At 41.0% G+C, this 13,277-nt stretch overlaps 2 protein-coding genes across 2 annotated transcripts; both read right to left on the bottom strand.

Annotated features, from left to right (window-relative positions):
• Positions 1-1,047: 1,047 nt before the first annotated feature.
• L201_006050 (uncharacterized protein) lies at positions 1,048-4,598 on the bottom strand (the record flags this gene model as incomplete). The annotated part of the gene is made up of 9 exons (XM_066221775.1): positions 1,048-1,606; positions 1,672-1,827; positions 1,901-2,035; positions 2,098-2,399; positions 2,473-3,120; positions 3,189-3,392; positions 3,461-4,124; positions 4,189-4,291; positions 4,373-4,598. The coding sequence occupies 9 exons, from the start codon at positions 4,596-4,598 to the stop codon at positions 1,048-1,050; spliced, it is 2,997 nt and encodes a 998-aa protein (XP_066077872.1).
• A 770-nt stretch (positions 4,599-5,368) lies between these two features.
• On the bottom strand, positions 5,369-13,248 carry L201_006049 (uncharacterized protein; the record flags this gene model as incomplete). Its single annotated transcript, XM_066221774.1, has 26 exons — positions 5,369-5,376; positions 5,434-5,524; positions 5,589-5,668; positions 5,737-5,774; positions 5,832-6,014; positions 6,087-6,142; positions 6,198-6,296; positions 6,379-6,532; positions 6,591-6,663; positions 6,732-6,936; positions 7,005-7,171; positions 7,242-7,366; positions 7,428-7,741; positions 7,816-8,170; positions 8,257-9,351; positions 9,419-9,713; positions 9,776-9,956; positions 10,018-10,341; positions 10,398-11,012; positions 11,074-11,277; positions 11,332-11,732; positions 11,786-12,175; positions 12,240-12,535; positions 12,587-12,650; positions 12,708-12,781; positions 12,839-13,248. The coding sequence occupies 26 exons, from the start codon at positions 13,246-13,248 to the stop codon at positions 5,369-5,371; spliced, it is 6,297 nt and encodes a 2,098-aa protein (XP_066077871.1).
• Between the last annotated feature and the right edge of the window lie 29 nt (positions 13,249-13,277).

Here is a 13,277-nt window from a genome sequence, read left to right as displayed (position 1 = left end):
TTCGACGACTGCCATGAGGTACATACCTCATTTCGGCCGTTATCGAAAAAGGGACAGATTGTGATTTGAATATGGAAGAATATGAAGGGTGGATTTTCCTGCTACTAAAAGTATACTTTATTAAGTCATTGGAGTTGATTGAAGTAAAAAAAAAACATGAGAGACTTCTCAAGCAAACTTCCGAAAATTCTGCGTAAGAAAAAAAAAGTTTAAGCGCTATCTGATAAAAGAAGACAACCAAAAAAAAAACTTGATGTGCCCCTGAAATTATAAAAGGGTGGTTATACAATGGTGGTATGCGGCAAGGCGTCCAAAAAAAATAGCTTGATATACAGAAGTCAACCTCGACTGAACTAAAAGTAATAGAAGGTTATTGCATAGAAGGAAAAACCCTATCAGATAACTTGTTAAGCAGAATGTTCCTTCACAGGGCATCTACCAGCCAAAGTCTTAGTACCTTTTTTTTTCCTTTCGGGAGTCTCTGGACTTGTCGTTAAATGTAATTGCAAAATTCCAGTAAAATAACAAATTCTCGGTAATTTCGAGTATCTAACGAGATTAACGAGGATTAATTTGTTATCAGTTAATTAGATGACAATTTATTGGGTCATCCATGCATCGGGTTTTCGGGTTTCCCACTACGAATATTGTATTAAGCATATATATCGAGTTTGACCTTACATTTGAAATCTTATCGAATATAGCGAGAGTTGTCATATCATCCATGTAAATCACTTGTGTACGTTATCAAATTTATCAAAACCTTTTCGACCGTATATCTTGCATTCTCACTCCACAGAACAAGAGACTTAAGCACCAAGGGACAAACATGACAGAGGTGCCTTGTTGCTGTCAAGGATTTTCTAATTTAGGCCGAAATAAGGTAGTTTTTCAAACCTGAAATTTGTGATTGCTCAATGATAATGGGAGTGAACAATGCATGATTTGAGACTCGGAAAATCATCAGCGGCATAGCAGAGCGTTTAAGATATTACAGCTAACTAAGCAAACAAAACAGGTGATAATCTTCTATGCCAACACCTTCCACTATATCTCGACATCCATCTTTTCATCAACTATTCCTGAGGATGAATCTGTGGATCTCCTCTTCAATTGAGGTTGATCATCTATATTTGATGGACTTGCTGGTCTTTTAATTTGGGAAACTTTGTCTGACGGATTGTCCTGTTTTTTCTGTTTACCATTATTATTGATATTTGAGTTCTTATTCTTGGCTTTTGCTTTGTCTTTACCTGATTTGCCTTCAGAACCACCCCCATTTACGTTTTCCACAGTTGGATTTATATCATGTTTAACAGCACCCAAGACTGTATCTTCACCTTCACCTTCCTCTTCAGTTTCAACAAATAACAAACTCAAAGGTTCCATATAATAACTCATTTTCCACATTTCACCTATTTTGATTGACATGAAATCGAATGAAATTGAAATTATAGGCTCAGTTTGTTGATCCACACTGGGTATAGCGGAGTCATTCATACCGCTTTCCTCAATCGTTACAGGCTTAGGTTTGGCTGAAGGTAATTTTGGTAATTTCGGATATCGTTGTGAAAAGTGATTCAACAAAATATGTTTGGCTTTCATCCTTTGCAAAGCAAAGTTAGCTAAAGTCACATGGAGGACTAAGCAAAAAGAAATGGCCAAACACACTTCTTACCAACTTCAATAGCCTGAGAGAATGTTGAATGGCCTTTAATCGCCGCGACCTCGGGTTTATCATCTTCCAGCGTAGCTTCATGTATCAACAACGTAGCATCTTGTCCTGCTGTAACAAGCTCTTCAGAAGGTTTGGTATCACCAGAGTAGCTGATATGAGCCATGTTCATCAGCTGAGAGTCTTTCAAACGCGTTTCTATCCGGGTTCGAATATTGAACTTACACAATTTTCCACCCTGAAGTATGCTCGATTGCTAAACCATATGCTCTTCCTCTATGCGGGACAACAGGGGCCCATATCGACTTCAATGAAAGAGTGCTCATAAGCCGTCTCAATTCCCGCCAATGATCATGGGTACTATATATAGAATATCGTAAATACTATAATACGTCAGGCGCAGATAAGCTCGGATTACTTACGCAGCAGGAGAGAATCCATATATATTCGTATATGGCCAACCTCTCACACCACTCTGCCTATCTTCCACACCTTCTTTCTCCCATTGATCCATCTCTTTGCCAGCATCTGAAGCGGGCGAAGGTGATCTAGATCTCGGTTGGTTCCTATTATCAATTTTGAACCCCAATCGCTGTATGTTGATGAATACAACATTCTGTAAAGCTTGCTGAGAAGGAGCAGCGTGCTGCCAAGATGCCGATTCTTGTAGTGTTAAAGCAATGTTTGTTGGGCCGATTAAAAACAAAGGTGCTGTTATACCAAGCTGGACAAGTATTTCAACATAACCATTAGCTACGTCCAACATCTGTACATAGCATCATTGCTGAGGAACTCACCTTGAACCTTTCTTCTAATACAGAGTTCAGCCCTAAATGATGATCCGCATGCATATGACTGATGAATATCATCTGCAAATCCTCGAACAGCTTCGTGGTACCTTCTTTTCCGAATCTTCGCTTCGTTTGACCTAGCGTTCCTTCTCCTGCATCGAGTAGAATGCCTCCTACATCCGGTATAGAAAGAAGCGTACTTGAAACGTTTCTATGTTTTGATGGAATAGCACTTCCTGTACCTAATGTAGTAACGGTGATATCATCACCTATGCTGGATGGTGTCGAGTTTGTAGATCGAGGATCAGCCAGAATAGCTGTATGAGCTTCGTCACATGCATGAGAGTATTCAGGCATATCTTGTCTTATCGTGTCACGGGCACTTTCAGCTTCAGAATGGCTAATCAAGAACGGTGTATCCTTGTTGTGATTATCTACTACCGTGACAGGTGCTGGTGGGTGCATTCGACAATATGATCCTTCTAACAAGAAAGAAGTGTTTGGTGGTAGGTCGACACGAGATGTTGGGTGAGGAGATGTAACAAACGGAGGGGTGAAAACATCAGAGTTGGCAATTGAAAGTTGAAGTGTGTTCCAGGCTGCAGAATTGAAGACTGTTCGATCGGGACATTCAACGGGATCTGCTATAAGATGCTAAATAGCGATACCGAGGTTAGGTTCGAAAGTGCTCACATCGCGAAGTAAATCGTCAATCTACTTACTTGGGTACTATCTCCAAATGCTTTCATCCATTCTCGGTAATCCTCACTATCCCACACAGATTCAGGTACTCTGTGCACAATGAGATGAACATGCATCGATTCTGCTCCAATCTCTGTGGATCTAGCGGGTTGATATTTGTGAAAATAGGTATTCTCCATCAGACTGGATTTAGTCTGTTCTGTGCAATTCACCACGACAAGGACCTGTTAATATAACTATCAGTACATGTATTGATGCTACTCTGATACTTGTCACCAACATGTTGACTCACAGATCCAGGTCCACCGCCAACTAAACAATCTTCAGGTTTAACAATCCTTTTACCACCTTCTACAGATGGATCGTCAACTTCAATTTGTTCGCCTTTTGTCAACTTCCCTCTAGCAGGACCTTTCGGTACACCTAATTTATTTGCTTTCTCTACGTTAAATTTACCTCTTACATCAGGTGCTTGACATATATATACCATCTGAGTTTGAACATCTTCCTTACTTGGCAAAGGTAATGGATATCTTGTATCTGGTATAGATGAGCATATCGTATCATCTGGATTGACATATGGGTTCGCTAATGTTGATGGAGGTGATGATCGCCTCCTGGAAGGTGATTTTGATCCTTCTCCTTGAGATTGTGTTGATGGTGGAGGTGGAGGTGCTCTTCTCGAAGCTCTAGCTTTAGGCCCATTGTGAAAGATATCCGCAACAATCTGATCACACCATTTTTGAGCATCTAAAGGAGATAATCTACTAGGTCTGAATGATACTGAATGAGGGTCATAGTCTTGGTATGATCTTGTAGACGGCCCAGCTTCATTCGTAGATTCAGGTATGAGTGCAATTCCATGAACTGTTATATTCGCCGATTTAAACAGTTCGACTGCTTCACCGGACGATGAAGATCTAGGATAAGAATGCATATTGACTGTGAGAGAATCACTAATAACGAGAATTTTGACTTAGCAACTGTTTATAGGATATTTCTAATGATCTTATGACTTACCGAATCACCGATGATCTCAAAGTAGAAAGATAATGTGACATATCTGGTGGACCTACAATATCTACCTTTGAGATACCACCATCTGCAGCAGTCATAAGGACACCTACGTATTTGCTTGTATATTAGCTGATTGACATTATGATACTATTATATCGACTCGTGAAACCGAGCTTTGATCACTCACCTGCTAACCCAGCTCTGGATCTAGCTTCACCACTACCGATAAAAATCCCAGCTAAGCCCCTCATACTCATTCTTTTTTGGGTAAAAGCTCTTTGCGTGCCTTCACCACATCCAAAGAGAAACCTAGCATTATCGAAAGAGACATGTAATGATAAGTCTGTATCAGGACCAGGAGCAGATATGGCTCTGACATGCCAATTGGGCTGATACGCTTCTGAAGGAGCCATTTTGAGATGTACAGATGATGTGGTGAAAAATCGATACACAGAAGGACGAGCACACCGGCTCAAACCTTGTAAAGAAGTTCGCTTGAGAAGCAGAATGGCGTCGATAATACGAAGATGAAAGATGCTATATCATGAGGCTTTACTGCTTACCATTTATATTATACATAAAGGTATATTGCTGTGATAGAATTAGTTGATCGATCAGATAATCGCTTTACAAAGCATGATGGAGGATTTCTGGAAATATTTGTGGAGGCATCAAGGGGCAGCTTACGTAATGAGCCGAATGGGCAAAAGAAAAAACCAAAAAACTACAGCACCCGGGATTCCCAAGTGGTCCCCCACCTTGGTACTAACCGAGCGGACGAGAGGCGGTGCTTTATACCTTCTATGGCTGTAGATAAAAACCTAGCTGTTTCAAAAACGATATATACCTTCAAAAACCTCAACTTCGAAATGATCATGCGATCCTTGTAAGAAATAGAACTGCGATAGAGTGAATTACATTTGAGACATATAAATTCATATTCTGAAATTGACGAGGTCGCTCATACACCGACTTGATGTGATAAAGAACAGTGCATGAAAATGTCTAACATGAGGTATATATTTTGTACTTGTAATGGCTATATAACGAAGTGTATACTGAATTTTGATATTCTATTACTTAATAACACTGTTCGTCTTGACTTCTTAATCGCTTAGATTTGTTCACATCTTCGATATTACTTATATCTTCTACTGCATTACGATTTTTCGAAACTACCCTTTTATGCATCTAAGCAGAAATTGTCCGTTAGCAACGTATTGATCTTAGGTGAATACAAAGACTCACAATATGAATTTCCAGCTTGAGCGTAATTCATCGCACTCAATTCATCTTCAGTAAATTTATCTTGATATTTCTCATGAGTTCGCTTGAATGACTACAGCAAAGTGTATACGGCTATTAGCTAAGCTTTCACAATACAAGTCTCCATCGCAACTTACAGCTACACACGATCGAATGGTGGTTGAGATGGGTGCCGGATCCGATGATCTTGGTGCGAGTACATCGGCGAGTAATTTAGCTGATTTAGGTTGTCATAAGTCAGCTGCATAATCAATCCGATAAGCTAGATTAGGGATAACTACTCACGGATGAATTTAGGTACAGTGTAAGGGAAAGCTTCCACTCTGTAATAGCTCAAATTAGTTTTACCAAACTCACAATGGAGGATCGAAAAGACTTACAATGCAGTAGCCCCTAGCACAGCACCATGCAGTTCTACTAATTTGGCTTGATATTCAGGATTTATTTGTCCAGGAGCATCTCTTCTCTTAGGCAAGATAGTAGATTTGATTTCTCGTGTGAATCGATCTTTAAGGACGACCACCATAGTTCGTTGCGAACATCGTAAGAAACCACTCAAAGTGCTATGATAGTTCATTGTCAGCTTTCCCGCTTTGCGCTTGCTCTGGTCGAAAGCTGATAAGGTGATAACTCACGCTGACGCCATTTCTCGTACTTCTTGGTTAGGATCTCTTAAGCAAGCGGATACAACCTACGACAGAATCATCAGTCCGGTTTCAACACCATTGAGGTCATCAATTACTGACATCTAAACACTTAGCTTTGCAAGGCTCCGATAATAACGATAGATTTCTGAAATATACCAAACTTAATACAGGCATACTGTGCATTTTGGTACGCCATGACTGTATGAATCAATCAATGTTAGACACTGCCGCACAAAACACTGTTGTTGGAGTCAAACCATTGATAAATAAGTGTGCTCACAGTTGAATTTTGAAGAATTGATATCAGAGAAGCCATCAAAGGTTCTATGAGATCTAAAGCAGGGGTTATTGAAGTGATAACAGCTAATAGTCTTCCAGCTGTACGTTGAAGGTCGGCGTTATCGTTCAAGTCTCTCAATTCGAATATTGCAGGTCTGCAATGTATGTTAGCTGTCTGCACACCATCCAAGAAGGAGATCGAAGGTAACCTACAGGACAGAAATGATATACGGTATCGTAGCTACCGCATGTACGTCGGAAAGTTCGACAGATAACCAACTTAGAGCTAAATACATCTCACAGATCAGCTATGTTTCATCACCAGTAGGAAACTGGAAAGAAGAATGAGCTCACTTGTCAAGGCAGCTGTATCATGTGTCGATTGAACAGCTTTTGGTCCGTGTGGTCTATCTTTCTTCCATTCAGGTAATGAATCCACTATATTCTGAAGTTGAGGCATGAACAGTCCACTTCTGATACGCATTAGGTCTTTCTCGTCGTTGGGATCAGACAGAATATCAGCAGTTAAGGCTGCTGCGGATGGGTAAGACGGGTAGAACTAGCAGCCCGATGTATGTTAGCATGAAATTCTCTTTATATCTACACTGTAAGATACAAAATACATACTTTCAATTGATCGATAGCGTTGAGGACTGATGCCATTAACCCTCTGACCTCAGCATAAGGACAAGCGATGGATTTGAAGTATAACTCGACGAACTCGTCAGCCCAAGCGTTGAACCGCCATTGTAAACATCGGACGACCGATCGAACGAGTTGTACCCTTCTTGCGACTAAACATTTTGGGTGGAAGGAGTCAGCGCTAAATAACCTTCCGGAATGCACGACTTATAATGGACTTACGATCAAATGCCGAACCTCCTTGGAAATCAGCATTGAGTGCTGTATTAATGCAGAAGTTTACTAAAGGCTTATATCTTCGAGGATCTTGATCGCAAAGTATATACTCGATTGATATATCCCAGCATCTAAGGAGAACATTATGAGATACTTCTTTAAAATGAGCAGTGGGAGGGGGATTTCACTCACTTTGTGGTATCATGTCTGATATTACTGAACAACTCCTGTAATTTGCTTGAGAACCAGGCCCAAAACTCTTTTCTATCTTTACCTGACCATTCCATCGAACCTCTCACTAACCCAGCTAAGAATTCCCACATCGCTCTAGTCTTATGCCTATCGTAAACTTTAGTGGATTCCATTTCTGATAAATAAGCTTCAATGATAGGTTTGATAGAATGATATATAGGTGGACCGTATAATTGTGTTAAAGCAAGTACAAAATCTATATGGGTTGCTGACGGGTAATTCCTTTCTGATTCTTGTGCCCAATGATCAGCGACCTAGAATGATAACAATACATCAGCATTATTGGACCTCACAGATATTATTATTCTGTCATTGTCGTTCGACTCACTTTTTGGAACCAACCGTCTTCCTTCCACATAGATTCAATAAGGTCTTTACCAGGTTTTGATCCATCTTCACATTGCAAAATCTCTTCATCCCATTTACTCAATCTTGTAACCTCTAATTTTTTACCCCAAGCCAACCATCCAGTTTCTTGTCGATCTTGCAATAAAGCTTGACTCTCATCTTCAGGTAATGGCTCTTTGAAAGAAGCTAAATATTTCTGTGTGAATTCCTTTGAAGTGTCTGTTAACTCAATCTCTTTAGTGAATATATCGATAGGTTCCTCGAGGAATAAAAGTTCTTCTGATCCTTGACATAACGATCGAAGGGCGACATGGAAAAGAAGTCGGGTCATACCACTAATTATCGTCACATAATTAGCTTGTTTTGCATAGCTGACAAGCAAACAACGAGTCAGAGTTATAAGAAGGTAAGTTTTACTCACACAGTGCCATAATCTCTTATTCTAGGATGAGGATTTTGCACATTACCCATAAAGAAATTTGCTAGTCTCAGATCCGTGGGTTTATCTCTTCTCATAACAGTTAAGAGGAATCTACTTGCTGATAATACATATCTCCAATTCAATCCAGGTGTATTAGCTATACCTAACACTTTATCAACGAAGACATCCCATTCTTGATTTTGTTGAGCTAATCTATCTTTATTACCTTGATGTATCTTCTCTACTAATCCATTATCAGGTTGATAAGAAAGTATAGTGGCTAGATCATTTGCAGCTTTATGTATTTTTTCTGTTCTGATATCCATATCGAATGAAGTAGGTTCTTTGATTCTTTGTATAAGTTCATCGGTAGCTTTAGATACTAAAGCTTGAACTGAAGCTTTGTTTTCGTGATGAGCACCCAATAGGCACTCTGTGAGCTGTAAGAGTTGTCTCCAATCTTTGGCAATTCTATGTAATCCCATGTGATTATATCGAAGAACATATAAAGCACCTTTCATAATATCGGGATCGGTGCCAGGCTGAAGAGCATTGAACAATGTAGGAAAACATAGAATCCAGGTTCCACGATACAGCTTGGCGATAGTATCGAGGGTACTTTGACTTGATCGTCGAACTCTGACGAATGGTGAAAGACAGAAATCAAGGATATTGACAATGAGCTTATCGTCTAATTCAGATCGCACTCTGTAATAAGCAAGTGTAGTGAGTCGATTCTGGTGATGTACAGATGCAGCAGCCAGAAAGATAGATCGATGGTGTTTTCTTTGCGATTCATACATCTTCTTGGTGGACATCATGACTGTATAAGCATTTTGCGCGTTTGAGAATTGCTTGGATCGTACACCATAAGCTGTCAAGTAAGTACCGATAGTTGTGACCAAGAGTTTAACTGTTTCGACTGAATTGTCTGATTGACCAGCGTTTCGCATGGCTGTTGCAGCTCGGTGTAAAGCCTCTCCAACTCGTGTTCGGAATGCCGCAACGTGTTGATAACGAGGATCATCTGGATTCGTTAGGAGCAGACCAGATTTGTAAGGTGGAAGAAGGGTGAGAACTTCTTGCGGAAGGAAACTACATGGTGAGAGCACATTGGATTTCAGCTCATATGTCGTTCTCAAACAGGAGAAACAGAACTCACGAAGGCGCTTTTGCACCACCCATTTTTCTGGCCTCGATCTCAGCGATAAGATTGTAAGTACCCCTGAGGATCTTATCTACCACGTTTAGAGATCTACAGAACTCATTACTCCACACTTTATCTCCAAAGGATGGGCTGTCCAGTAAGGTGTTCAACTTCTGGATTGCTTGATCTGCAATACCAATGATATCGAAAGTCATTTCGATGTCTTGTGAAGTCGGAACCCTCCACTCAGGTTTTACTTCAGTCGGGCGATATAATTTACCCCAATACAACGTATGATTGAGCTTGAAATCTGCAGAATCGTTACATGGTATCAGCTATTGCTTAGATCTATAAACATAGAGGCGTACATACCGTCACTCTGGTAAACATCATCATTGAGACCGCGCATGTCTCTGAAGTATATTGAGGTGAGGGAACTGATCGATTTCTCCACGATTTTTCCGGTCCATTGCCAACCTCTTTCGGACAAAGTGGAATCGATCATGGTTTTGAGTAACTCGATATACTCGCCTTTGATATCGCTTTCCGACAACTACATGGCGAATGGACCTTATCAGCGAAATGTAGGCAATACATGTAGCATAGTGACTTACATTAATCCTTCCTGGTATGAGCATACCGATCAGGATTGACTGCCACCAATGTAAACCTGCATCAGCGGGTAATGGTATACTTGTAGTTGTCGTTCGAAGTGATGAGGCGCCAGTCTTGAGCTCGTGAGTAATCTTCTGTTTACAGATCGGGAAGAGCTTTGCGAATACCTTCTTGGCATTCGCCGAAGCGAGATTTCGAACGAGTTCACCGACGGCATCTACAGCGTTGGCTCGACATGTAGTGGTTGCGTATTCCACTACTTGATCTAAAGCAGCATCGAAAAGCTTTTCATCTAAAGCAGCGAAGACACCTCCGCAAGTGTGCTGAATATTTCGTCAGCTTGAACTTCGCAGCAACGAACCGCGGGTAGAAAGCTTACCAAAACACTTGTTAGGGTTAAAGCTTCGGTTTTACCACCTGCTCGACCAGTCTTACCACCCTCTTCTGGTAAGTTGGAGAAGAGTAGTAAAACTCTGCCTAAAAACTCAGGTACCCAATCTCTAAAGGCGGAAGTAGCAAATCTAACCCGTCCATCCACTTCTTCAGGTGACAGGTCTTCCATTTCATGTTGAACAGGATCGTTTGGATCATCTTCTACTTGAGGTCTAGGTGTTTGACGCACTGCTCTCGGACCAGGAGTGACAGTGTTATCAACGTCATTGTCGGCAATGTCAGCCATATGTATGAAATCTACCATATTCGATATAGCCATGCAGGTTAAACCAGTCTTGGTTGGATCATTGAGATCAATACCTGGAAGTAGCAGAGCGAAGATATCCGCTACGTACATTCCTCCAAATCGCCATATCTGCCTAGCTGAAAGGGGTTGAGATAAAGCTGCAAGCGCATAAGTCACAGCTGGTGTACGTTGAGTTTCTTCAAGGCCTTGAAGGGAAGGTATAGCTCTTTCCATCATTGCAGGCAGGATGAGATCCGGCTCAAGAAGAGACAATTTCTTCAATGCTGAGATTGCGGGAGTGACCGAGTTCATATCCTACGAACATAGGTATTAGCTGAAGCTATAGGCTCATCATGAAGTTCTGATCTCGACGTACCTTGTTGAACATCGCAGTCAAAGCCAAAGGTCTTAAGCAAATTACAAATTCTCTTTTGATATTAGGTGTTAATCTCCATGCAGCTGGGGTTCGACAATCTGGTTCTTCTTCGGATTTCCATCTTTCTACAAAATTGCTTGCCAGGTGGGAAAGGAAGGTAGTAAGGAATACAGACCAATGACCGGAGTTTGAGGGGTGGAAGAACTATTCTTCCTATTAGCTCTGTTCTTATATCGCTTATCAGGCATCTTTACTTACTGTTTCACAACTGGTTAATAATCTACTAAGATGATCTAAAGCTTTACTTCCAGCTAAATATCGTCTATTTGCCTCGCTCCTCTGACCAGCAACAGCTAGACTATCACTACTACCCGTCCTTTTCATGCTAGAACCATTCTGTAATCTAGAAATAGCAGGTTGGATGGGTGCAGAACTAGGTGTAGAGCTGAGTAAGGGAGTAGCCGTACCTGGTGTTGCAGCTTCTGAAGGTAAAGCGATAAAAGTTGAATCTTCGGACATTGAAAATACTATTGTTTCGGCCAACGACTGTACCCGATCTATAGGCTTTTTAGCATCTAGTATCTTCTTGGATGCTCTGGCATCTGCCATCGTGACCGACATCGAGTTTTGAGACGCTATACTACCTCCCACAGGCACATCTAAAAGTGAAATTAATATATGATACATCGCAATTCATGGTCGTCCAACTCACTGAGGGATCGAAGACATTTGGACATCAAGAATTCGAATTCCTGATCACTGAAAATACCGACATCTTTCCTTATACCGCTCCAATTTGGGTCAGCTAGTATCTCTTCGGGAGGTAACATGCTCTCTTTAGCCCAATAATTTACACCATCTTGGTCTTCTTCAACTTCTCCTGCTACCTCTAATAGTCGGATCTTATGATTTCTTATTCTTCGTTTGATACTTGGATTATTTGCTTGTTCTTCAGGTGTATTATGCGTACCCTTTGGAATACGGTTGATAATGGAAGGATCAGATTTGCCAGGATCTACATGAGCGATAGCTAGTTGCCCCATCAAATCAGAAGCTTGATCATCCCATAAACCACTATTCAGACCATGCCATAACCTGAAAACTGCAGTATAACGTCAGCTTGATCGTTCTATAAGCTATAAACAGAGATCAAACGTATTACTTACTAACGGGAAGCCACTTTTGACAATGAGAAATAGGTAAGAAATGAACTAAGAATGTCTGAGTAGCCAAAATAGAATCCATAGAAGCTTCGAGTTTAGGTAGTATCTCCTCAAGCATTTCATCTACATCAGCAGGATGGAAGAACCGTTGAGCTGACTCTGCTACATTGAGTAAAGATGGGGCCAAATTGACTGAATGTCGAGCGAGTTTGTTGGGATGAGGGAAAAGCTCGAAATATAGTGCGTCATATAACGGTCGCCAAGGGATGCGGAAGTCGTGGATATTCAATGATCGGTCACTGACATTGCTGTTAGCTGCTCATACACCTACAACATATTAAGTGCCTTACCCTATAAGGTTGATGAACTGATTACTTGCATCCTCCAGGAACGATGAAGACAAGCCTGGCACAACTAAGGTTCGATGTCAGCTCAACAAAGGGTATCGGGTGTGTAGGTAGACTGGCTCACATAGGATCTCGTAATACAAGAATATCAATTTAACCTTCACATCCCGCTTCATAGGATAACCCATACTCATCCAACTTTGGAGGTGAGAATAAATCAGCTGACGTTATATTCAGAGACGAAAGCTGACTTACATGGATAAAGCAGAATCCCAAACTCTGAAGCCCATTCCATACTCTCTAGCTTGTATACACTCCACCATCCTACAACATATCAAATCGAGCTTGTCATCCATTTCCGCCAAACTTTCTACCTCGTAAGGTAATGATAAAGGTAAACCGAGACATGATAATCGTGGATCATCGGACTGATCATTTTTAGGTGGAGCAGAAGGCCAGAAGTCGAATGAGGAAGTTGGTTTGGAGGGTGTCGGATTTGTGGGGTGATTGTGTTTACATGGGGGGCATTCAATGGGAGGTGTAGCATTATGTTCGATAGGCCAATGACGATGAGAGGTTCGCGAAGGAGGTTTGTATCGAGATACATAATAATGAGCACGGGCAAGGGTGAGTATTGGGATCAGGTGAGGGTCGGAGGAAGACATTATATGTGATGATAGTAATAATATGGAGG

The sequence above is a fragment of the Kwoniella dendrophila genome, chromosome 8, assembly GCF_036810415.1.
Source record: "Kwoniella dendrophila CBS 6074 chromosome 8, complete sequence".
NCBI lineage: Eukaryota > Fungi > Basidiomycota > Tremellomycetes > Tremellales > Cryptococcaceae > Kwoniella > Kwoniella dendrophila.
Note: the sequence above shows the minus strand (reverse complement) of the source record. Positions and strands in the feature narration are given on the sequence as shown.